This window comes from Eulemur rufifrons, chromosome 20 (genome assembly GCF_041146395.1).
Source record: "Eulemur rufifrons isolate Redbay chromosome 20, OSU_ERuf_1, whole genome shotgun sequence".
NCBI classification, from domain to species: domain Eukaryota; kingdom Metazoa; phylum Chordata; class Mammalia; order Primates; family Lemuridae; genus Eulemur; species Eulemur rufifrons.
The window spans coordinates 37,928,988-37,955,225 of NC_091002.1; the positions used below are offsets into that span (position 1 = coordinate 37,928,988).

Sequence of the window (26,238 nt, forward strand, 5' to 3'; positions counted from 1 at the left end):
CAAATCTTGCAGGGTATAGAGTAAAGAATGTTGTGTTTTCTTTAGTTGCAGCAGAAAGACACCGAAGAGCTTCGGGCAGCATCATAATATGATTAGATCTGAGTTTCAGAAAGATCACTCTTGTGACGGACTGAAGAATGACCAAAGGGGGAAGAGCAGATGTGGACAGACAAGCTGGGAGGCCACTGCAGTGGTCCAAGTCAAAGATGATGGTGGTACACACACGCATATATATATATATATATATATATATACTCACATATATATATATGCTAATAAATGAAGCCACAGGTGTAAGAAAGAAACCCAAGGAGAGAACAGAGAGGTAGAAGAGACAAGGACCTAATCCCAGGCACCGTGAGGAACACTGGCTCTTAATGGCCAAGTAGAAGAAGATGAGCTTGCAAAGGAAACAGAGAAGGGGCCATGAGAGGAGAAGAAGAAGAAGAAGAAAGTCTCGAGACCCTCAGAAGTGAAGGGAAGGAGTGGTCAACGATGCAGAATGCTTTCGAGAGATCGAGAGATCGACCAAGATGAAAAGACTAGAACACATCATTGTGTCCAGTAGAATGGAGGTTGCAGGTGGCCTTAGTGAGAGCTGTTTTGGTAGCAGCCCGAGGGGAGGGATTGAGGAGTGAGCGAGAGGTAAGAAAATGTAGACCTACTGCGTGCAGACAGTTCATCCAAGAAGTCTATGAATGAAGAGAAGGATAGAGTTGGCAGTAGCCAGAGGATTGGGATGACAGATCCTGCAGGATACTTTGTTGTTAAAAGAAAACTCATGAGTATACTTAAAAAACAATAAGCAAATTGAAGGAAAAAAAGAAAATAAATGAATAAAAGAAAAAAATGAATGAGAATGGATGACGGTATAAAAGTTCTAGATGAAGCCTGGAGCATGTGTCCTGCTCAGAAACCTTGGTGTGGCTGAGGACAAGCCACTGCTGATGCTCCCAGAATTCAGTTTCCTCACCTAGTCATCAAACTGAATAATTTCTAAGGTCCCTTCCAGATCTTAAATTCTTTTTAACTATGAACAACTTGATCTGAGGTTAGGGTGATTAATTGCAGAAGATGGACTTTTTGTGATGCATTTAATTTATCATTTTGAGAGCATGCCTAAACCTCCTTGAAATATGTAATGGCTTCTTTGAGATTATTTCAGAGCTTAATACATAACTGAAGACAAGTTCCATAGGGCCGTAAAGGGGGATGGAGAGGAAATGACACTGTAAAAGGGTAGACAAAGACATTTGTTAAAAAGACAGAGAGACAGAGAGAAAAAAGAAAAAGCTTCATTTAAATCTCTGTGAATGAGAGACCAGTGAATCCTGGTTTCACATGAGGTTTTCTATTTTAATATTTCAAGTAAGCTTAAAAAAAAAAAAAGCATGTAAAACATTTCTAGTGATCTCTAAGGAGTACAGGGACAATAATCATTAACATCACAATCACCCTCCTCAAGTTTTATTAGATTTTCTAATTCTGCTACTGCACAAATAAACCAACTCATTTTTTTCTATTAAATATTGTCACATGAATATTTCTGAGCTGATGATGTATGAATTATTTCATTCTTGGTTGCAATTCATACAAATATATGAGACAACTGGGTTCCCCAAAGTGCATGGTCCAAAGTAATGAGAGCTTAGAGGCTGCTGTGGCAGTGAAGATGGGAGGCCCTTTGTAATTCTGCCGCAGGGCTCCTAGCTCTGCATTTTAATCACTTTAGAAAGTCCCACACAAACAGGATATAATGCATTGCTAAAGCACGTTCAGTGAAAGAGAGGTTTTCATTTTAGATGTGACAGGTAGAGAAGCCAAGTTCTGTCGAGGAACATATAATTTTCTGAAATGGTACCGGATGAGAGGTTGAAATGAAGTAGGGTGGGTGAAGTTCTTATGTCGTTACCTGATTCAAGCAAAACGAAACTTGCTTGTGTGTGACAATTTTCATTCTGATTTAAAATGTCTTCAAATACTTACTTATATTAAGTTATGATAATGGCACCATTTGGGGACCTGATAAAGAGAAAGTCTAATTTCCATTAACATGTCAATACTTAAGAACAGTTTAAGTAATATGTTCTAAGGCCTTAGACTTGGTGGCATAGACTTGATTATTTAGCACAGGAGAATTATAGAAATTTTTCTCTATCTCCAAAATGGCTTTGAAAGCTAGATTAAAAAAAAAAAAATTAAGGTCTGACATGGTGTTTGTGGTGGGTAAGAAAATTTCCCATAAATATTAAACAAATTCAAACACCACGGCTTGGCACTAAGGGCTGGTTTGGGAATGAATGACAGGCAGGCTCTGTGAATCAAAGGCAGCGGGATCCGTGTCAAAGCAGGCTGTCAGATCATCAGCCAGCGTTTGCGAAGGATGCAAATGCACATGACACCTTACCAAAAAGCCACATAGGCCTGTCCCTTCCTTTTCAATGTTTACAATCCAAATAAGGATTTATAATTTCCTGCTTTAGGCAAATCACTTTAATCCCTGTTTACTCTTGATAAAGTGAATATTAAAAACTTAGATTCTGGGACTCTAAAGAAGAAAGAAAATTGATTTTCAATCTTTGCTACTGAGGTTTCCAGCCAAATAATCCATTGAGACTGATTTGCCCAACTGTGTGTACGGGCTGAGTAGAGATCTTTGTAAAATTTCGAGATGCTCCAGTCCCATTCTCAAAGAAATTTTTAAGTGTGTGTGTCGGGGGGACAAGGTGAGGGTGGGGGAGATGGGCGGAGCTGATGTTTTTCTTCTTAAAACCTCACGAGAGAAACAAAGAGTGCAGACAGTCCCCAATTTAAGATGGTTCTATGTAGGCTTTTTCAACTTTATGATGGTGTCAAAATGATATCCATTCAGTATAGCATTCAATAAATTCCGTGAGATTTTCAACACTTTATTATAAACTAGGCTTTGTGTTAGAAGATTTTGCCCAACTACAAGCTAATGTAAGTGTTCTGACCATGTTTAAGGTAGGCTACACAAGCTATGATATTCGGTAGTTTAGGTAAATTAAATGCATTTTCGACTTACAATGTTTTCAATTTATGACAGGTTTATCAGGACGTAGCCCTGTCACAAGTTGAGGAGCATTTGTGTATGGAATAGGCCTGTCCTTCTGCAGGAAAATGTAGAAAGCCTATGAAATGATTAGAGGGCAATTCAAGACAGCAGATAATCCCATGATAAATTCCAAAGAACTAAAGAGAAGGCATTATATAACTGGCAGCACTATTAGTAACTTTCTTTCCATTCATCCCCAGGAGACCATATTCTTTGTTACCAAGGACTTATTCACTGTTAGTAACAATCTCAACTATACATTTCCAGGCTCTGACATACTCAAAGCTGTCAATATCCTATTGTTCCTTCCAAAACCGTTCTTACAAAATCGCCTCCCTTCCTGTTCCTTTATCCTTCAGCTCCTACAGTTTCTAACCTTCAACCCCTTTTCCTCACTGCTCCTCTACAAGCCTCACTTCAGGCTAAACAAAACCTTGCATGTCCTTCACCTCTCCGCCCACGTTATTCATCTACTGAGTGGCGAGCACCGACTGACTCCCTTCTGCCTTCCACAGAAAATTCATGCAACCAGCCTGGGACTTAAGAGCCCTACAAGCCTGCCCAGGACCCAACAGCCTTGGCCTCACTACCATACTCCTCACCCCACCCCCTGTCCAGTCGTAAGACATTTTTCCACTACACACTTTGGTGGAAATACTATCTAAGTCAGTTTTCCACCATATGCCATTACGACAGACACATTCTTTTACTTTAGAATTCAACTTTGGGTAAATGTCTCCCATTTCAGCAGTCTAAGGCCACCCTCTGGGAGGAGTTTTGGCTATGCATGAGCTGGAAGAGGCATATTCCACCCCACCCCACCCCCCAATGAATGCAGCTACAATTGAAGCAAGAACAAACATCAAACTTATGGCGAAGCTTGCGTGGAAGAATGGTGAAACCACTGATGCTTTACGTAAAGTTTATGGGGACAACTCCCCAAATAAATCAGCAGTTTACAAACGGATAACTCATTTTAAGAAGGGATGAGACGATGTTAAAGATGAAGCCCACGGCAGCAGACCATCCACATCAATTTGCAAGCAAAAAATTAATCTCATTTGTGCCCTAAGAGGACCGATGATTAACAGCACAAACAATAGCCAACACCGCAGACATCCCAACTGGTTGAGCTTACACAATTCTGATTGAAAACGGAAGTGGAGCAAACTTTCCGCTTGGGTGCCAAAATTGTTGTGCCCAGATCAGCAGCAGACAAGAGCAGAGCTTTCAGTGGAAATTTTAAGCACATGGCATCAAGATCCCAAAACATTTCTTCAGAGAATCGTGACAAGAGATGAAACGTGGCTTTACCAGAACAATCCTGAAGACAAAGCACAATCAAAGCAACGGCTACCAAGAGGGGGAAGTGGTCCAGTCAAAGTAAAAGCAAACCAGTCAAGAGCAAGTCATGGCAACGGTTTTTTGCCATGTTTAATGCACTTTCCTTGTTCACTTTTTGCAGGGCTAAAGAACAATAACATCTGCTTATCATGATAGTGTTTTGAGAAAGTTAGAAAAACACCTGGGAAAGCTTCACTAGAGAGTCCTTCATCACGACGGTGCTCCTGCTCGTTCCTCTCAGCAAACAAGGGTGATTTTGTGAGAGTTTTGATGGGAAATCATTAGGTACATACCTTACACTCCTGATTTGGTTCCCTCTGACTTTTTTTTCCTAATCTTAAAAGATCTGTAAAGGGCATCCATTTCTCTTCAACTAATAATGTGAAAAAACACTACATTGAAATGGCTAAATCCCCAGGATCTTCAGTCCTTTAGGGAAGGACTAAATGGCCGGTATCATCACTTACAAAAATGTCTTACCCTTGACAGAGCTTATGCTGAAAAATAAAGTTTACATTTCTATCTTTTAATTCCATGTTTCTATGAACTTTTTGAAGTCCCCTCTTCAAGCAACTTGGCAAAACCCAAACAGGTTAACCCCAAGAAACCCTTGCCAAGACACAATGCAAAGCCACCTAATGGGATATGAAGCTGAAAACGAAGCTTAAAAATGAGAAGCAATATCAAGGAAAATAGATGTGATGAGTGAGACAAGAGAAGAGCGGGTTCAAAGAGACTGACAAATGGTTGTTTCATGTGTTCAAGTCTAGAGCACCAAGAAACCGACTCCAGTATGATTAGCCTTGGCCAGCTGTTCTCATACTCAAGCATGCATCAGAATCACAGGCTTATAAAAAACCAGATCACTCGGCCTCATCCCTAGATTTTGTAGTTCGGTAGTTCTAGGATGGGGCCTGGGAATCTGCATTTCTAACAACCTCCCAAGTCATGTTGATGTTGACATCCCATTTTGAGAACCATCAGTTTTAAGTATCGTCTTTTAGGAATTGTTAGGGCTTTGACATTCAAAAATATCTGTTGAATCAGCCCATATACGAGTGAAAAGGTGTCAGATTTGCAGCTCTCTAACTTGAGGAAGACATATGAGTGCTTAGGGGCAGGCGCAGGTGAGTCAGCAGCGTAATAGACACTGATACACGCTGACTTTTTGTGCACATATAAGATCTCTTCTGTTAACTGGATACCATGGCTAAACCACTGGGAGATGTATTTCCCTTTCTAGTTCCCCTAAAATTCTTTTTTAATTTGTCACTGAACAACTCACAGCAGCCCTCCAGCAGATGAAAATTTTATCAAAGGCTCCTCAGCTCCACTTTGCAGACAATCATCTGTTCCCTCTATCTGAGCACTTGAATAGATGCAAATATATTTTGGCAGTCAAGCATAACACATTCAGATGCACCTAAGTATAAATTTCCCAGATGCTGTCTCTGCAGCACTTCTAAAAGGAGAGATGAGCATTCAGTGGATCTGACAAACCAGCAAGAAGACCAAAGGAATCCACTTATATGAATGGAAAAATTAATTACATTTAACAACTATTAGCTTTAAATAACACATTATAGTAAAAAGAGAAAAATAATAATTAAGAGAATAACTCCCAGCAATTGTAGGACACATGCTGAAATACTTTTTGAATTATAATGCATCTGACTGTTGTACCATTTCATATTAAGCATATTTAATAAGGGAAAAAATCTAGGGTCTAAGACTTCCAAGAAGAGCTTAAGGCCTATGGACTAGATATCATGGTCAAATTCATGCTTTCTCCTCTAACAATGGCCTCTTCTTTCTATGGAATCATTCTATGGAATCATAGTATAGACTCATGAGCGTGAGGAGAAATAAGCTTTGTAGAACACAGCAATCAAAGATCATGCTTAGACATAATGCAACATACCCCATGCACTATTTCTGGGAGAATTCAAAAAAGAGGAGAAATATTTCCTATGCCAGGCTTTAGGTAACATGCATTACATACGTTATCACAATTAATGTTTATGATACTAGCAAATGCTTTTAGTGAAGACACTACCAGATGAAAACAATTGCTATAATTTAAGGCAGGGGAAATAGTTTAAGTAATCAGAAAGAAGCAAGGCTGTTAACTGACACAGGTAAAGAATTTGCTCCCAATGGTGACAATCTGCTAAATTTAGATAAATCTCCTATTAGTTAGCATTCACATGTGTATTAAGTAATTTAGATAAGGAAGTGGTAATTACTATCATGTTTTTTAATGGGACAGCCTAACTAACACATTTCCAAATGAATAGCAATTTACTAATGAAAAGAGACATCTGAATACCAAATATCAGCAGTAAACTAAAACTAAACACTGGCAGTGAAAAGGTGGCAAGCTGCTGGTAGTGTAAGGTGAACCAGGAATCCAGTCAACTGTGGAGTTCACATGGTTAGCAATCAATGCTACTTGACCACCATCTGCATTCTCTAAGCTTGATACCGTTTCCTTTTATAAAAGGGAAGGGCTACTTGGGCCTGTTTCAAAAGATTTCTTTCTGTTATGCCCTTCCTGGATCAATTCAATGGGCCAGATACCAGTGAGGTCCATTCTGATGACCAAGAGACAATGTGTCGGGAAGGGCCCTAGGCCAATAACCACTCCAGTTAACCAGAAACTGGGATTAGAACAACAAATTGGGAGACCAGGGTTACCTGGGCTTCATGATCCTACGGCTTCGGGTATGACCCAAGCCTGGCTTAAGAGCTGAAGAGATGACACAGGACACACAGTATTAAGTTACGATTATTTAAGTTGCAGAGAAATAAAGTATGAATTTGTGCATACGACTGATAATGATGGTCTGCTGTAATTTTTTTTTTTTTTTTTTTTTTGGATAAAGGCTGTGGGGAAAGGGAGTTGATCCAATATGGCAATTATACAGCTATCCCCAGACCCATCTCCAAGAGGCTTGCCTGCCATCTGTTAATTCAGAAAGTTTGACTTTGTAGAAATTAACTAAGGCAGGACTGTGCAGAAACATGATAGATAATTTACTTAAAATTTTGTTTTACGGGGAAAAAGCTAAGATAGTTATGGAGCATCAAAATGCTACTGTGTTTAATACTGCTCCCCATTTATTATGTTTTAATGAAGCCTATGTATTTTGTATTTTTTTTTTTTTTTGGCCGTAGGCTTTTTTTTCTTGAATAAAGGCTTACAGATATAGTTGAAACCTTTTGTAGCTCTGCCTGATCAAACCCCATCCTTCTTTTCCAGTGGTTAAACACTATTCTGATACAGGGATGTATCAGTCCCATTCACGTTTTTTAAAATGTTTACTACATACTGTTTCATAACCACAAACAATATATCCCTTTGTGATTAAAAAACATCATGTTCTAGTTCTCATTTTAAAAACAGTAAGAAAGGTTAGGTAGAGAATTCTAATCCTTAATTTCTGAAGGACTATAGATGTTTTTCCCTTACTAAGATCTTTCAGTCTTAAAGTATGTATAATTAAAAAATAAAAACCAAGTTGTCATCTTGCTTCTGCCATGAAATGCTTTGAAACACAAAGTCATCTTGCATTTTACTGCCCTAAGACTTGCTAAAGACATTTATACGCAGTGCACAGCGTTTTAACACCTTCGAACACAGTATTTTTATGTCAATTCCATTAACAGTGATACTGAGAAAGCTGTTCATAGCACAGCAGAATGCCAGAGGAACTCAAGCCCATCAGATCTGAAGATCTTGATATCATGGCAATAAAACAATTAAGGGCAACCTACAGGGAAAAACAATTCCCACAATTAACCTTTAATGCCAATTACTACCACTACTTTCTTAGGACAAGTCACATCTTCAATATGAAGATCCAAAATGTAGTTCCTAACTTGAATCACTAACCAGAATAGGCATATTTTTAAAATAGATGTTTAACTTAGGGAAAAATTTGAGATTTAAAAAAAAAAACCCACTTAATAAAAACATGTCCCTCTAATCCCAGCTACTCAGAAGGCTGAGGTGGTAGGATTGTTTGAGCTCAGGAGTTCATGACCAGCCAGGGAAACATAGTGAGACCTTGTCTCAAAAATACAAATACAAATAAAAAGATACTTAATAAAAATACTGCATAGGAGATATATCATCTAGGTACCATGCCTCAATCCATAAGTGAATTAAAAACCTAATCAAAGCTGTATAAACAATTTCTTCAAACTAAATAAATAAGCTGATAATCTTTTTTTACAGGGAGGAGGAAGAGTAGAAGAGTAGCAGCCCAAAATCAAATGTTAAATTTTTAGGCAGTGCCCATATTAAAAAGTATGTGTTCTGAAAGTTCCTTTTTCAGAATGTTGTTTGGAATTCGGTACTGATTTTCCCACAGGCAAATCTGCAAGAGACTATTTAACCCAAAGACAGCAGGAACAGCAGTCACTGCAATCCATAATCCACTCTGCATCCGGGGCTGTACTTGATGGAAACTCCAGGAGCTCCAGGGAAAAGCAGCTGGGGGCAGCGAACTGCTGCGCCACAGTTCAAACGCAGGGGCAAAACGCCAGGTGGATCCCACAGCCAATGCTGATGTTTATGGGCTATTTCTGAGTCAAAAATTACTTATACTAAAGAATCCCCCCCAATCAATCCCAATTGTATACCATTATGTTTGGAATTTTATATTCATGAATAAACACAGTTCAAATATATATATATGTATGTACATATGAAAAACCTTCAAAGTTTTATTGAAAGAAATAGATGAAAATTCAAATATAAGAGACATATTGTATAAGAAGTCTCAAGATGGAAATGTATTTTTAAAATGCAAATAAATCAAAGGAAATTAGAATCTAACACCTCAAAGGATATTTTAACACAAAAAATATTATTCTAAATTTTTTTTGAAAAATTAATAGGCATGAATAGCAAAAAAAAAAAAAAAAAAACCACTCAGATAAGAATAGAGATTAGGCCGGGTACGGTGGCTCACATCTATAATCCTAGCACTGTGGAAACCCAAGGCAGGTGGATCGTTTGAACTCAGGAGTTCGAAGCCAGCCTGAGCAAGAGCGAGACCCCTATCCCTACTAAAAATAGAAAGAAATTAGCTGGACAACTAAAAATATATATAGAAAAAATTAGCCAGGCATGGTGGCGCATGCCTGTAGTCCCAGCTACTCGGGAGGCTGAGGGAGGAGGATCGCTTGAGCCCAGGAGTTTGAAGTTGCTGTGAGCTAGGCTGATGCCACGGCACTCTAGCCCAGGCAACAGAACGAGACTGTCTCAAAAAAAAAAAAAAAGAGATTAAAGCATATTTTAAAACAACAAGCATTAAAACTGTGTGATCCTGGTACAAAAGCAGAAACACAGAGTACTGGAAGAAAGCTGACTACCAAGGAATAGATATAATGCTGTATGTGTTTTCATTTTTGGTAAAGTTTCTTCAACAAATGGGTGAGTATAAAGTGGAGTGAGATTATGATAAATGGCATACCAATATGGGGAAGAAAAGTTAAATTAGAGCTATACTTATAAACCAATGAACCCCTGAAGTACTATAAATAATTAAATATTTCAAAACAAAAACTTGAAAAGATAAAATAACTAAAGCATCAGGAAAATAACAGAAAGTAAAACCAAATGTTCTCTAATTCTGTGGCTGATTTTAAAATTATCAAAGAAATCACAAAGAAAAGAATAGATTAAAGCAAATGAAAAGTAGATATAAAAAGTAACAAAATCATATATCAATAGAAAACACTACAATATTGGGAACGTATCTAAATTTATATGAGAAAGTGGTTATAAGGAATTATAAGGGTAAACAGAGGATGCACTCAAATTAATCAGGGGAAAAAAAATACATGTTTTATTTCCCACAATTCTGGGAGGCAACAGTGAAACTGCTCTACTCATAGGTTAGCAATGATTATGAAAACCAGTACAGGCCTGTGGCAAAATCCTGGTAGAATAAATTCAGTCATCTAGGTAAGGTTACCTCCCTCTGGCCTGAGGGAGATGCAGCCAACACAGGGATCGCAACTGTATGCATTCCTTCTCCCCGGGGCAAGGAGATACTGTCTCTCACCATGCCCCAGGTCCCAGCCCCTGCAGTCTGGAGGGACAGCAGCAAACTTTCACCTGAGGTCCCCTTAGAGAACAAGCAGGTGACCTGGCTGCGGTCTAGATACCACTTACATGATTCACTGGTGGGGATGTGTGTCAACTCTGCCCTTCAATTACCCGTGTTGTCAGCACTAAAGCCTGCGAGTTCCCAAGCAGGGACTGCCACTAAAGAGCCCTACATGGTGACTGCTTGCCTGTCAAATTATGGTGACTTTCCGGGCGCAGGGCAGAGACAGCCTCCCACCATGACTAATACTGCTGTCTGGAAATAACCTGTTTCTCTATCCTATACTGGTTGCAAAAATGCAGCTTGGCAATGATCACTGGGTGCTCACTGTGTCCTTTGCTTAGGTTGGTCATCTGCTACTGCTGACCTCTGATCTTCCTGGGAAACTTCGTTTCATGGCTTGCCTTGCTTTTGGTGTGTCTGGTCATTCTTTGGCCAAGAGCACACCAGGAACCAAGGACAAACAAGATTACTGACCCTGAACCCCGAGAGAAGGAACAAGGGCTCCATGGAGAACTGGTCAGTTCCAGGACAGTATGAGAAAAGCCTGGAATATCTTGTGTCAGCAAGTAAGGAAGTGCTCACAGAACACGGAGGACAAGCCAAAGGGGACAAAAGCCAGCTTGAACGAACTCTCGTTGGCCAAATCTGGGACAATTTGAGTATCAAAATAAATAATGATAAAAACAGATCAAAACCTAGTAAAATAAAATAGCAAGCTGTGTGACCCTATTGATTTAATTACATAAATGGCAAGAAGAGAAAGTTCTTTCTTATACTAAGAAAAAAATTAATAAATGTAGAAAGAATGATGAAATTTAAAAATCACCATTTGGCAACTATCAGAATAATTATTAATTCAGAAAAAAAATGGATTCTAAAACCAGCGGGTGAAAGTATAACCAAGAATAGAATATTTATGATCTCAAAGTACCTTCCCAATATACATATTAACAATAAAGGGAAAAGGAATAAATTCACAGGGAAGAAGCAAGCTGCATCTTAACTGAGAGATCAAAGTGAACATCACCAGTAATGGGATAATGGAAATCATAAGATATGAGGAAAACACAACATGATGTCTCTGACAATCTTGTCAAAATGCACACCATTGGTGTAATCATGAAGAAACAAAGATAAATCCTACATTCATGCAGAGGGACAATCTACAACATATCTGACCTACTGTTTTCAAAATTGCCAGAGTCATAAAAGTCCAGGAAAGACCAAGGAACTGTGACTCTCTGGAGACTGAAAGAGACTAGAGCAATGTGGCAACCGAATGCCACCCAGGAAGCCAGACTGAAGAGGGACCATAAGGAACACCGCTGGGGCAAATGGAGAAACTTGAATGGGGTCTGAGGATCGGATGGTACAAATGCAGCAGGATTAGTGTCCTAACGTGATGTCACGGTTTAAGGGAAACACACACTGAAGTATTCAAGGGTGGTGGGGCACCATTTCATTTCAAATAATTCTGAAGTTAAAAAAGTTCTTGGAGCTTTTCTATGATATTGAAGTTATTCAAGAGACAAATAGGCATGATACCAAATCCTCTATGTATGTTATAATTATAACTATTCATAAGCATAAATAATGAAAATTAAATTATTAAAAGAAACCGTTGTGTTCAGGCTTTGCATTTGAGGGGTATTTTTTAACTTAGAAATTCCATTAGCATCATATTTCCATAACAACTTTTAGGACAATTACATATATGTTCATGTTTAATTCAACAAGACAGTGGGTATTATAAAGAAGCCCTCCAGCCAAACAGAAAACAGTATACTGAAGCAATAGTCTTCACCCTTGTTATACCTAATCAGTAATTAATTACGAGAGGTGCATGTTCTCTTACTGCCTAGCCAACTTGTTTGCTCACAATATATACAAAGAACTCTGAAAATCAAAAACCAGATACCTTGATTGAGATGTGTGGCCTCCATGATCTGAACACCGTTCACGGAACACTGAGACCCACCCAGGGGTATCAGAGTCACTGTCCCTCCGACATTTTCAAAGACACAGTGCTCACTTTCCAAGTCAAGGCCATGAAGAACTAAGTTGAAAAAACAAAGGAGAAAGATTTTTTTTTTTCCCTTTGGTATCTACTGCAGTAATTCCCAGCTATTTATTCATTCACATGCTAAATACCTGTCCTTTTCTGTGTTAAGTATTGTGAAATGAATCTTGACGCTTAGTGAGAAAAGTGAATTTTAGGAGTTCAGGGCATCAGGGTCTGGACATCACCTACATAAGGAAATAAGTTCTGGGATGTTAACTTATTTCATCCTTGGGGAGAAAACAGGTAACTTTTCTTAACAGAACACCACTGAGGTGCTCTGTTTGATATTGAACAAATTTCCTCCACCAGCCATCAGAGGCCACAGAAAAATACAGGGGCAACAGGGCTCCATGGGTCAAGGACTTATTGTGACCTCCACATTTGGAGATGCTGTGTTCCAGGAGCAGACACCAAAGGTGATCTTAGCATGACATAGATCTAGAGGCCCAGGAGGTCTCCAGCCGGTGTGCTGGGATGCCTACTGCCAGAGCCGGTGCCAGTTCCGAGAGCTCTCCGAGCACGTGGCTGCTAAGGTTTACCTATAAACGTGGGGCTGTGGATTCTTCTTGTTGGAAGAATGTCCAGGCACAGATATGAATGCCCATCAAATAAACCTACACGATTTTCAGCACAGTTTCTTGGCCAGCTTCTCAGGGGTACAGACAATAGCTCCCATGCTCTCCACAGATTTGCACTACAGAACTTCGCTGATCACAGAAAACATGTGTTCTTACTACTCAGCATCTTTTATAGCTACCCCAAAGGTCAAATACATAACTCAATGATTAGAAGAAGAGGCTGTTTGCCTAGCCTCGTTCTACTCAAAAACAGGTGAACCTGGGGATTTCTGGGAATTGGTTTTCATCTCTCCCAGTCTCACAGTAAATAGTAAATACATTTAGGAATATGCCAGGATTGGCTTGATTAATAGCTCACGCTTGGTGAGAAAGCAGGCTCATTGCCAGCAATTCTAAAAACGGCTGAGACAAGGTAACTCTTTCCCAGCTGATCCCCACCTTGCCACATACACATACACCCACCACCACCACTACCTCAATCACCACCAACTGCCTAAGTTATGCTCTGAAAGCCTGGCAGGACCTCATCTACACAGGCTAAGTCACTGGTTATCTGTGTTCTCTTGGGAAGACTTTGGGGAAACCCAAAAAGTCATGCCTCCATATGTGTGTATGCTGCATTGTCTCCTACTTTCTATTGTCATCTTGTGCAGGTAAGTGTCTATAACCTGCCCATTAAAAAGACCTTATGGCTGGGCACAGTGTCTCATGCCCCTAATCCCAGCACTTTGGGAGGCTGAGGCAAGAGTTCAACACCAGCCTAGGCAACATAGCGGTACCCTGTCTCTATAAAAAATAAACAAAAATTAGCCAGGTGTGGTGGTGTGTGCCTATAGTCCCAGCTACTCAGGAGGCTGAGGCAGGAGGATCACTTAAGCCCAGGAGTTGGAGGTTGCAGTGAGCTATGATGATGCCACTGCACTCTAGCCTGGGTGAACAGCGAGACCCTGTCTCCCAAAAGAGAAAAAAAAGGACTTACATCCTTTTTCTATGTCTGTTGGCATATTTCCATCAATCATTGTCCCAATGTAACAAGTGTAGAGTGACTTAAGTAACTGTACTCTTAAAGATCTGACAGGGTATAGAATGCATGTAGGGTAAGGAAAACATTCAGAATCCCATTTTATCCATTAAATTAATTGTTCTGTTCTTGACTTGAGTTGTGCTCAAAATTGCAGAAATATATATATTGTCCAATATTGTATCTGAAGTTTTCTTTTTCATAATTACTTCAATGTCAGTTATTGAAAAGAAGGTTCATCATTAAATACGACCTTAAGAAATCACTGGTCGGGTACAGTGAACACTATTCTGGTGATGGGCATGCTACAAGTCCCAACTTAAGCATTATAAAAAGTATCCATGTAACAAAAACATAGATAACCCATTAATAATTTGAAACAAAAAAAAATTGCTGGGAAGAGATAATTGATAAAGATTCTCACCAATATCTTGCTCTGTTGACGCATCTTCTCTACCAACATATGTCTGACCTTCCTGGGAACAAAAGCCAAGCAAAATTTACTAGTAAGAACTTGTTTCTCCACTTTTCATTTAAGCCCAAGCAACACAGTGGCCTATGGGATGAACAATGTCCTGGGAAGGCCACAGCCTCAGTGTAACTAGAGCTCACTGAGGCTCTGTGACAATACCCCAGGTTGTCTGGAAAATGACAGTGCGATTCCTGAGGCTTAATGTTCAACAGTGGTTAGGCTTCTATTCTGGCAAGCGTTGGCAATTGGCTCAAGACAGTCATCTCACTGATGTTTCCATCCCTTCTGGGAAGTTTCTCCTCCAACGGCTATGGAGAAACTCTACCTTTATGCATAAAGATAGAGTTTATGAGAGTCTGCAAAACGTAAGTGCAGCACTATTCTCATTTTAAGTCATGGATCAGAGAGGGGACACTAAAGTCAAGGTCACACATAGGTAACCATTGATACAGATGTGGAATTCTGCACTCTTGACATGAATGGCCTACTAGGAGCCAAGCCCAATAAAGATGGTGGGAGGCACAAATTTGTAATTCTACTAGGGACGAGGAAACTGTACATACAATGAAATCCCAGGTCTAGGGGTTTGCAACTTCTCTTCCTCAGTCTGTCTGCCTTTTGGTTCCTTATCTGCCTCTTAATGATTCTACAGAATAGAAGGCCAATTAACATCTCATTGTTTAGCTTTAGAACTACATAAACATGGAACTTTAAATGCCACAGAATCCCAAGGAATCATTTAAAATCCCCAAAGGGCTCCAGGATTTGTAGTATATTCTTTAATTTAATGGTTGTGTTCATGGCCATAAAGTATTACAATAAACTTTGCCAGTGTTTGAAGGTAAATCTGCAAAATTATAATGTTTCACTTAAGCAGCTCCTACCTTCAAGTGATATAAGATGATCCCAGTGCTCAGAAGGTCATCGTCAATGCCAATCAAATGTGGCAGTTCAGAATCCAAAACAACTCCAATCCCTTCTTTCCTCAGGGCTAGAGTTTGCTCCTGAAATTAAGAGGAAAAGAAAAGGAAATGATTACTTTGAGGAAAAAGAGCTTCATATAAGGTGTTCTTTAGATTGTTACAATGAGCAATATTTTCTCTCTCCTCTAAAAACACGGCAAGAAAAATGGACCTTAATCTTTCTCCATGTTGAAATCCTGGCAGGTGGTAAGCAAAGTGAACTTGAAACATATAAAAAGCTCAGTGTAGAATGAATTAAATTTAATGTCTGATATATAACCTCTACAAAACCTCTTAGGAAAGGTTCTAGGACTACCCAAATAACAACGTAATCTTTCTCCTCTTCAGAGCCTTAATTTCATTTAATATCTACATATCTTCTTAACTGCTGGCTTTTGTCTGCAGCTACCATGGTTGACCTCTGCATGTCTTAGGAGGAAGCCTTTCCTGGGCATCAGCTACCCTTGCACCCGTGATACCCAACCAACTGCCTCCTGCACATGAGCCTCTCCTATCCACAGGGTCATTCCCACTTACAGACAAATCTGCCACAGACCTCTCACCACCCACCACCACCTCCCTTGGCCTTGCATCTCCCTCCAGCTACCACCAATTTCTGTGTCCCTTTAAAGAAAATCACCTCCAAAAAGTTCCCTATACTAGTAGTTCTCCAATTCTCCCCTCTCACTCTCTCTTGAACCCACTCTAGGAAGGCTATCCTCCTTGGGACTCCTGTCTGCCTACACTCACTCCCTTGATGGCCTCCTTCTGTCTCTTGACTTTACCTGCCAACTATATGTTGATGACTCTCAAATTCAAATCCCTAGGGCAGACGTCTCCCTTAAATTCCATACTCAGGCATACATATCCACCCGTCTCGGTATATCCGTGGGGATATCAAACAGGCAGCTCAAACCTAATACATTGAGAAAACCAACTCCTGATTCTCCCTGCCTCTGACACCTGTAGGCTATCCCATTCCAGAAAACATCAACCCTCCTTACAGTTGCCTGGAACAAAACCCATGGCTATACATTGTTCCTTTCTTCTTTAAACTCTAAATATTTAGCGTTGACTCCATCTGCAAAATATGCCGAATCTGGTCATGTCAAATCCCCCGCAACACTCCTCCCTGGCCCAAACTGTACCATCCTGCGCTGGGATTACTGCCATAATCCAGGCCACCACTCATGCCCCCGGTGACGAACACTCAACTTCGTAGCCAGAGGGATGTCAGGGCAGGCCACTCCTCTGTCAGATCCGTTAAACGGTCTCCCATTTCACTAAGACAAAGCCAGAGTCTTTGTAATGTTCTATAAAGTTCTACATGATCTCATCCCTCGCCCATCTCCCACTCTCATCTCCTGCCCCCCTCCCCTCTTGCTCGCTCCTCTCTAGGATCCATAGCTCCTCGATGTTCCTCAAACTGGCCAGCCCGCCCACGTCTCATGGCTGCACTTGTTGCAGTTTCTTCTGTCACTGCTAGACCTTCTCATCCCCTAGAGCAGAGATAACATTTGGGACTAGATAACTCATTCCTCTGCACTGTAGGATGTTTAGCAGCATCGCCGCCTCTACCACTATAATAGATACGAGTTATACACTACCCTCCTCCAAGGTTGTGACAACTAAACATGTCTCCAGACATTGCCAGATGTCTCTTGTGGGACAAAATCGGCCGGTTAAGAAGCATCGCCCTGGATACATATATAACTTGGTCTCTTACTTCCTTCGGGTCTCTGCTCAAAGCCACTTTCCCAATCAGCCCATACAAAGTAGCAATTACCAACTTTCCTCATGCTGATCTGATTCCTCCTTGGCAATTATTACTACTGCATATATTATATACATACATGTGTATTACCTATCCCCTGACTAGAATATAATCCAGTGCCTAATTTCATGTCTGACGTGTGGTAGCTCCGCAATTAACATTTGTCAAAGGCAGGAATAAATGAGTAGGTGCGCAGAGTTCAGAACTCAGAGGGCTGTAGGAAGGAGGGTCAGAGGCAACCCCTGAGGGAGGATGTGCATGTCTTAATATCACGCCCATCTGGTGCAAGACAAAAGACTTCTAAAATCAGGCTTCTAGGGAAGTCTGAAATGAAAGCAGACAAATCCCAGAATACTGAAGGTAAAAATATCGGTCTTGAGGTTGGGCAGTGCCAAGTTCAGACTGAGTCACACCTAAGAGCACAACACTGTGCTGTGACTGTAGGTGTGATGGGAGCAACAGAAAAGCAAGGTCCAAGTTGCTAACCTGGGCTCCTGGTGGGAGATGCTCCTGGAGAATCGTCTCCCCTTCCCCCCTGCCCCTCACTCCTACAATCAGACGCAGCGACCAAGATACAACTCTGCCCCCAAACACAATCGCTACTGCTTACATTCCTAGAAGGAATAGGTGTATTTTGTGTCACTTAAATATTAAAACAACCTACAGAATCTCCAATTCTCTAGGTGATGGATTCAGAACTTCTCAAGCTAGTGTAAGACCATCACAGCAAAACACAGACCCTGCAGACAAGTGAGCTCCTAAGAGGTTCTGGGGCAGGACAGTGGAGAGAGAGAAGTCCCTCAAGCCTTCTCTGCAGACATTTAGGTCCCAAATGTATATACCCAAAGACCTGGAGACATGCAAGAGAGTGATAAAATGAAGTGGCAAAAAAGGATGGTTTAAAAAGAAAAAAAACATAAAAATTACCACTTGAAAGAAAGCAATTTAATTTAACAACCATTAAATAGACACACAGAGAAAATGACCAATGCATAACTTAGATTCAAGAAAAGGAAATGAAGCGTATCACTGTTCTTCAATTACTCCCCTTATCAGCCAGGCTCCCGTTCCCTGCCTCAGAACCTCAGGCTCTGAGGTCAGAGGCTTCAGTAACATCGATTTACTATAGCAAGGCCTGTGCAAATCTTAGCTAAAATGAGCACTCTACATAAACCAACTCCTATTCCTACCTCCCCGGTATTAGCAGAATTCATGCTTCTCCTCCCTCACAGAATTCAAGCAAAAGTGGCAAATATGTGACTTAAAAAAAAAAAAAGATTTATTACAGGGGAGAATTTAATCACACCTCTCCATTTCATAAAACAATGTCCTCACGGGAAGGAGAGGTAGCTCTGAACTGTGACAGCACTACACACACGGTAAGCAGCCCCACGGCAATAAATTGTTCCCGGGCTTTAGGTCCACGTGAAAAGGAGAGTGGCTGTTGTCCTAAGTCCAGAGGCGTATGTACTTTCTTTCTACACCGAAGTGTACAATAACCACCCCCCACAAAAGCAGTATTTTAAACTTTAATAGCTCCCACTCAAACTAGAGAAATTGCTTTGGACTACATCCCAGTTTAATTTAATATTCCTTGTTTAACCATTGAAAAACACTTTTGTTCTTCCTTGAAATAAGTCTCATAGACTTTGAAAAGCACTGGAAATTCATAGCTTCAGAGCCATTAGGTCAAAAGCCTTCCTTGTTCCCAGCCCCCCAGCACATACACACACACACACACATACGCACACACACGCACACCAAGCACATGCTCACACGTACTTCCATAAATAAAATAGGTAAAACCTGAAGGAAGAGAAAGTTTTCCAGGATTGGAAGTGGGGGGAGATGAATTTATGATTAATGCTGCCCTAAAGCTCTATGACATTCAAGCTGCATTCAACTACATGATATTATAAAAGTGTCACCTCATAAAACTGGAAACGAGGGTTTAAATCATTGCTCAAGTGAAAAAGTAATTTCAGACAAAAATATCTATCACGTATAAAATATTTATTGAGTGGCATCTACTGTTATACATAATTTATGAAACACCTTTTGGCTAAGATGGAATCCTTAACATAGCAGAGCTGGCCACCCTCCCCCACCTCCAGGCACACGGTGTCCCAAAGAAAGAAAAAGGTAAACTACATATTACGGCATGCATTTTGCATTGAAACACAGTTTTTGGCAACCAAGCTTATTTGGATGAAAAAGAAACTACAGACTTACTAAAAGTGTCAAAATATAGTATCAGCTTATTTTAAACATCACGTTCACTACATTTGCAAATAATATGCTCAATATGTTTTCTCTTCAACCTCCAGACACCTATTCAGGTAAAATACCTCTGAATTTAAAACACATGTCCAGTGCCAGGGCCGTCACAGAATCACTTCTACTGCATTCCCGGGGAGAAGACCACACAAGGACTGGCTCACTGGGGGAGTCCCATGTAACCACCATATTGGTTTTCTAGACTGAGCAGGGACGCTACCTCTTAATCACAACTACATTCTTAGTATCCAGCACTGTGCCTTACGAAACTCAACGACTTTCTTGGATAAGTGAAAACCAATGCAAAACCTTATTAATATTAACAACAAAGACATATTTTTTTCCCCTCTTGGGAAGCCTACCTAAGATCTAGATCCTGCTTGGAGAAAAATGGGGAAAACTTTTAATGTGTCTCCTCCACGTAAATTAAAATCTCTTTCAGAGTAAAAATTGTGTTTCCTCACACTGAGTGTGTTAGGTAAACAGAGCGGCACCAGGCACACAGTGGTTACCCAGTTAAGTGCTGATTATTTGGTACTACAGGGAGTGATTCTTAAGTGGTATTTTTTTTTTTTCTGAACAGCCAAGAATTAAACGTGGATTCTTTTTGTGAAAATTCTCTTGCTACAGAGAATTATGTATTTCACTAAGTAGTGGAATTTTGTAGAGTTGACTCACGTCACAAAGTGTACTTAATTTCTGCAGTCCCGACTACAAACAGCAGATGTGCAGGGGGCTGGGGAGGGGGATGCCACAGTTAGGGTTTAGAGCACATGCCCATTGTGGGGCTCGAGGTGGGGAAGTCCGGCAGCCAAGAGGACCTTTGTGAAAAATAAAACTATCCTCTACTAAAACTACTTTTTTAATTTTAAAAAATTGTATGTGATTTTATTTCAATTTAAAAGAAGAAAAGAAATTGAAGTATTTGTTGAATTTCAATCAAAAGAATAATGTTTCTTCATTATAAGAGGTATTTCCTAAAATATCCAAGTTAAGACATTATGAAACATATTCACTATATTATATATATTATTTTTTTCATACGGAATTGGTTTTAAGCACCACTGCCAGAGTGTGTACCTGTTTGAGAATGTCTGTCTATTGCCCAAATGGCATTGTAGCTGTGTCGATTTGGGGCCACTTGTTGGGTCAAACAATACTTACTTTCCCTCGGAATGTTAAAGACACAGCTCCACTGTCTTTAGAAACTGAATGCTACTCTAAGGAAATATTAAGCTGGTCTGACTTTTAATCCGTGGTAGATAATTTGGTTTTCTGTCTGGGTGTTTAAAAAATGTTTCCTTTCTCCTTGAAATTCAATAGCTTAATTAAGATAGATCTCTGTGTTGAACATTCTGTACTCTACATTTTCCTAGAACACAATCTATTCTCCTAATCTGCAGATTCAGTTCTTTTGTTCATTATTTTTCATTTCAGGAAAATTGTCATGTTTTATTTTCCATTTTGTTTCATTTGTTGACAGTCTACTTCAGGGACACCAATTGTCCTTATATTACATTGTCTCTGTCTTCTACATCTTTTAGCTTCTGATTGCTTTACTATCTTGATTGTTACATTGATGTTCTATGAGATTAACAAGCCTTTACTCTCTTAGTTATTGGATTTTCAGTGGCATCTATTCTTTTCCTTGATATTCTTTAATTTTATTCATTCGTCTTGCAATGATGTTGTTTCGGACCTCAAAGTCTTTCTTTAGTTCTGAGATCTCCCTTTTTGCATCCCATCCTACTTTTTATCATCATCTGCTTTGTTTGTTGAATTCATATCTCTCCTTAATTTGTTCCACAGACTGAAACAACTGTAAGGAATTCTCTCCCATGCCTTGAACTATGCTTGCATGTAGACTGGGATCGTTGGTCTTTGGCATGTTACATTTCCTTTTCTGTCTTCCTGTCTGCCCATCTATCCATCCATCCACCCATAGCTACTGTTATGTATATAACTTTCCTACTTCTTCATCTGTGCATGTTTAGGTGAATCTGTCCAAAAATTCCCTATGCTCTAAATACAGGATGAGCAACTCCTGGACACTTGCCCTGTCACATCCGCAGCCTTTCTAGTTAGAAGACTGAGTAATCTGCATTCTGTCCACTTTTCTCTAGCCAGATAAAATGACAGCAAGGGTCAGGAGATCTCAACTGAGGCACTGCCAAGGCCTTGTTTGAGGGCCTGGGCTCTGCCTCTCTTACTGAGCTCCCTCCTCCTGCCCCGGCAGGGACCCCATAGCCACGGGGAGGGAGGGGGCTGGATGCACCCAAGCTTCTCATTGCTTCACCAGGCCCCACGTACAAGAGAGTCGGCCCTTCACCTCATCCCAGTTACCTCCTCAGGCATTGCTATTACTCCTCAATAAGAACAAGAAAATCAATTTGTTCCTCCCCAGATTTGAAGATATTGAGGAGAGTTTTTGAATCCTCACTGATTCAACTTCTCAGGTGCAGGCTTAGGAAAATCCTCTTCGCAATCATCCCTCTTCCTCGGCAGCCAGCTCGTGACCTTTCCTCATATGCTTCCTCTTAGCGACAGCATAGCAATATTGCTGACGCGGGCTTGGATGTTTGTTTTGCTTTTTATTATCATTATTTCTTCATTTCTTTGAAATCTGTGATGTCATCTTCAACTGCCTCTTTAACATCAAAGTCAAGAACAAGGTTTCAAAAGGCTACCAAAAAAAAAAATAAGGAAGAAAACAAGGGGTGCTCCTGGTTTGGGGGAATTTCTTGAGCAAAGATATGGAGGATGAAAGCATGGGCATACAATCACCCAGGAAACCCCTGGGGATTTGTTCCAGGAGCCCCGTGGACCCCAAAATCTGTAGAGGCTCAAGTCTCTGATACAAAATGGCAAAGTATTTGCACACAACCTACACACATCCTCCCCTATACTTTAAATCATCTCCAGATTATTTATAACAACTATGTAAATAGTTGTTATACTGTATTGTATGGGGAATAATGATGAGAAAAAGTCTGTGCATGTTCAGTACAGAGGCAACCATCATAGGCCTAACTACCTAGCACATGTGAGCAACAATGGAACATTTTCTGGAGTTTTTTCCCCTAATATTTTCGATTTGCGGTTGACTGAACCTGCAGACGTGGAACCTGCAGATGGGGAGGGCTGGCTACGTACATAAGGACCCCTGCACATCCAGTTTAGTTGACAAACCTGGGAAAATGGTCTGGAAAGTCAGGCAGATGGGTCATTATTTGATTCGGAGACTGGGAAGTCACTGAAAATTTTGAAAATTTTTGAAAATATTTCAGATATTTCAGAAGACAAGTCTGGCAAGAATACGTAGGATGAATAGGAATAGAGGGGAAAGGTGGGTGGGATTAAAACGGAAGGGATGGCTTGAGAGACACTGTAGGGGTAGACGGACTCTATACAGGCTGATTGACCTTAAATAAAGACATTCTCCTCAACTGCTTCATTCCTCTTTATGAGAAATATGGAAATTAGAGAACTGCAAGAAAATCTGAAAAATGCCAAAAGATTTTTATTGCTAGAGAAAAAAAAAAAAAATCCTGACATTTCCTTGTAACACTTTCCAGGCAGCTCAGTAAGTGAATACTGTTTACGTGTTAAAAATCACTCACCAATTTGACTAGCAAGGGTTGTCTAGTAACTTACATGTTTTTTTTAAATAATATAAAAATTCTAAAAGTCATTGTCAACACAAACCAATTAGCTCTGAAATCCTGAAAGTAAGGCACAAGCTGGCACGCACGCAGAAGCTACTGTTCCTGGTACAGTGGCCCCCCTGGTTACTGACATGTACTACGTCGTTAGGCCCATGATGGTTGTCATTGTTCTGAACATGTACAGACTTTTCCTTGTCATTGTTCCCTAAACAATACAGTATAACAACTATTTACATAGCATTTACATTGTATTAGATGTTATGAATAATCTGGAGATGATTTAAAGGATATGGGAGGATGACATGCAGTTTCACTTTGCATGGTTTCAGATGCCCAAGGTGAACCACGGTCCAAAAATAGGTGAGTACGGTACAGTAAGATAGAGTAAGAGAGAGAGATCACATTCATATAACTTTTATTATAGCATAATTGCTCTATTTTATTATTAGGTATTGTTAATCATCTCCTGAGCCTAATTTATAAATTAAACTTTATCACAGGTATGTATGTATAGGAAAACAATGTATGTAAGGTTCGATAATATCTGAGGTTTCAGGCATCCACTGGGGGTCTACTGTATATTCTTTTCCACATAAAAAGAATCGTGTTCATCCAACAGAGAGAGATGCAACATCCCACATCACCAAAATTATCAGGAAGTCAACGAAGCTCTGTCTGTCAACTGCCTGGACTACCATCCTGTCTTCCTCCCACTTTGTCCATGCAACCTGAGCAAGCTGTGATGAAAAGGGGTAAGAATTTCCTTCACACGCCTCCAGGAGATAACCTTATTTTTGCTGTGTTTCCAGAGAATGATGAAGTGAATAAACACAATATTTGTAGGCTAGTAACATTTTCTATGTTCCTGCAAACCTGACTGGTAATACGCAATCCTTCTTGTGAGGGCTCTATTAATTAAGCTCTTTGAATCATAATCAGATTTAAAAACAAACAAAGCAAAAACTGAGAAAGGGAAAAAACAGCCTGTGAAATCTACTGGGGATCAGCCTCTACCAGAACTAGGCTCCAGAAAGAAACAGGTTCAGGTGAGAATGCAGAGTCAACAATCCATAGGTTGAAAAACAGAGGGAGAATGAAGTGGGTCAACCCAGAAGTTGCCTTTGATCCCTCTCTTAGCCTCAATCTGCACAGCCAGACCATCAGTAAGTCCCATCAGCTCTGCTTGCATGATACAGTCTGAATCATCCACGACTTTCTGTTTCCACTCCTACTGCTCTGGTCCCAGCTACCTCCACAGCCTGCCTGGAGGCTCTGACATCCCCTAATTGGTCTTTCGGCTTCTCTTGCCACTCTATGATCAATTCCTAATATGGCAGCCAGAGCCACCTTTTCAAAATGACAAAAGATCACCTGTAAAATGCTACAATGGTTTCCCACACATCTGGAATAAAATGGCCCCCATATCTCACTTAACCTTGGCCCTGAGCCCTCTCCGACCTCATCCCCCTCCACTCTCCACTCAACTCCAGCCACGGTGGCTGCCTCATTCCCGCTGCATGGCCTCTCCATGTGCCATGCCGTCTGCCTGGGCAACTCTCCCCCTAGATCTCTGTGGCTTGCCCCTCTTGCCAGTCTGCCCTTATGGCACACTCTGACTGTTCTCTTAGGGATCAGAGACACCAGTGAGTAAGACCAACAAGGTCCTTGCTCAGAAGAAGCTTCCCTCCAACACAAGTAACCCCACCCGATGCCCTGGCACACTCTACCACTCTGTCTGGCTTACTGTCTCCAGAGCAATCAAGGCAATCAAAGTTTTTCATACATCAGTTTATTGTCTGTCTGCCCCAGCAGAAAGCAAACAGTGGGTCCAGGCCAACATGTCAAGCCCAGGGAAGGAGAGATCAGAATGGGGCCAAACTACTCAACAGTGTCTAGGGCCAGGACTGTCTCTTATCGGTCCTTTTTTTGTGAACAGGAAAAAGCATCTCTTGACCTCAAAACAATAATTAATATGGCCAGAATAAATCAGAACCTAATAAGGAAATCTTACTAAAATGTTAAGATTTGCTTCTAACAGACTATAATCGTAAATAATTTAATAGGTGTCCAAAAAAACACTATATGTAGTAACACAAAGTTGATGCCAGATTGGCACCTATTATGTCACTGAAATAAAGTAAAAATGCAAAAACATTGCTTTTTCCATGACTTTGAAACAATCCCTATTACAGTACCTATGGTCAAAACACCACATTTAGAACAGACGGTACACAGTCCCAGGGCCCACCAGGGGAGAACTAGGAAGAGAAGAGCCTGGCTGCCTTCTACTCCATGGTACTAACAAACCTAAATGTCCTGGCATTACTGGCAGTCAGCCCCTAAACAGTAAATATAATTAATATTGCCCTCTTAATGAACAGAAACTCTTGGGGCAGTTCAATTTCCACTACATTTCCCACTGCAGAAACATCATTCTTTATGTAAATGCCAAGCAGCTGATTGTTGGCATGCCGCTCTGAGAAGATGCTGTGTAGATCTTTCTGATGAAACAGTCCTCTCCACTGGCTGAGCAAATCACCCAGATGTCAGTATTTAAATTATGCAAAGTGCATAATACCAATTAAAGAAATTACGTGTGAAAATATGCAAGAGCAAATTTCCTCACATTAATATTTAACTAGACTTTTTAAGCAGAGGAGGATCTTGTGATCACAAGTACTTTAGTATATCTGACCTAAATGGAAACCCAAAACATTTATGAGGGTTCACCAGAAGGTTCCACAAGGGCATTTTCTAGATAATGCAAACTTTAACTCAAGGTAAGGCAGGTAAGTGAAAGGATGACTTTAAATGGGATATTGCAACCCAGAACATGTCAATCTGACATTGGCCTTAAACTTTGGTCTTAAAAAGGCTGCTCT

The 26,238-nt window shown here is 40.3% G+C and overlaps 1 protein-coding gene across 6 annotated transcripts in view; it reads right to left on the reverse strand.

Moving 5' to 3' along the window:
- Nucleotides 1-26,238, reverse strand: part of KIF16B (kinesin family member 16B) — a 266,306-nt gene that overhangs the window by 115,625 nt on the left and 124,443 nt on the right. For all 6 annotated transcript variants that reach the window (XM_069496659.1, XM_069496657.1, XM_069496658.1 and 3 more), the window contains exons 13-15: nucleotides 15,563-15,682; nucleotides 14,631-14,682; nucleotides 12,464-12,601 (exon numbers count right to left, since the gene is read on the reverse strand). In XM_069496659.1, the coding sequence (XP_069352760.1) occupies nucleotides 12,464-12,601; nucleotides 14,631-14,682; nucleotides 15,563-15,682 (310 nt within the window). The remainder of the gene's footprint in view (nucleotides 1-12,463; nucleotides 12,602-14,630; nucleotides 14,683-15,562; nucleotides 15,683-26,238) is intronic.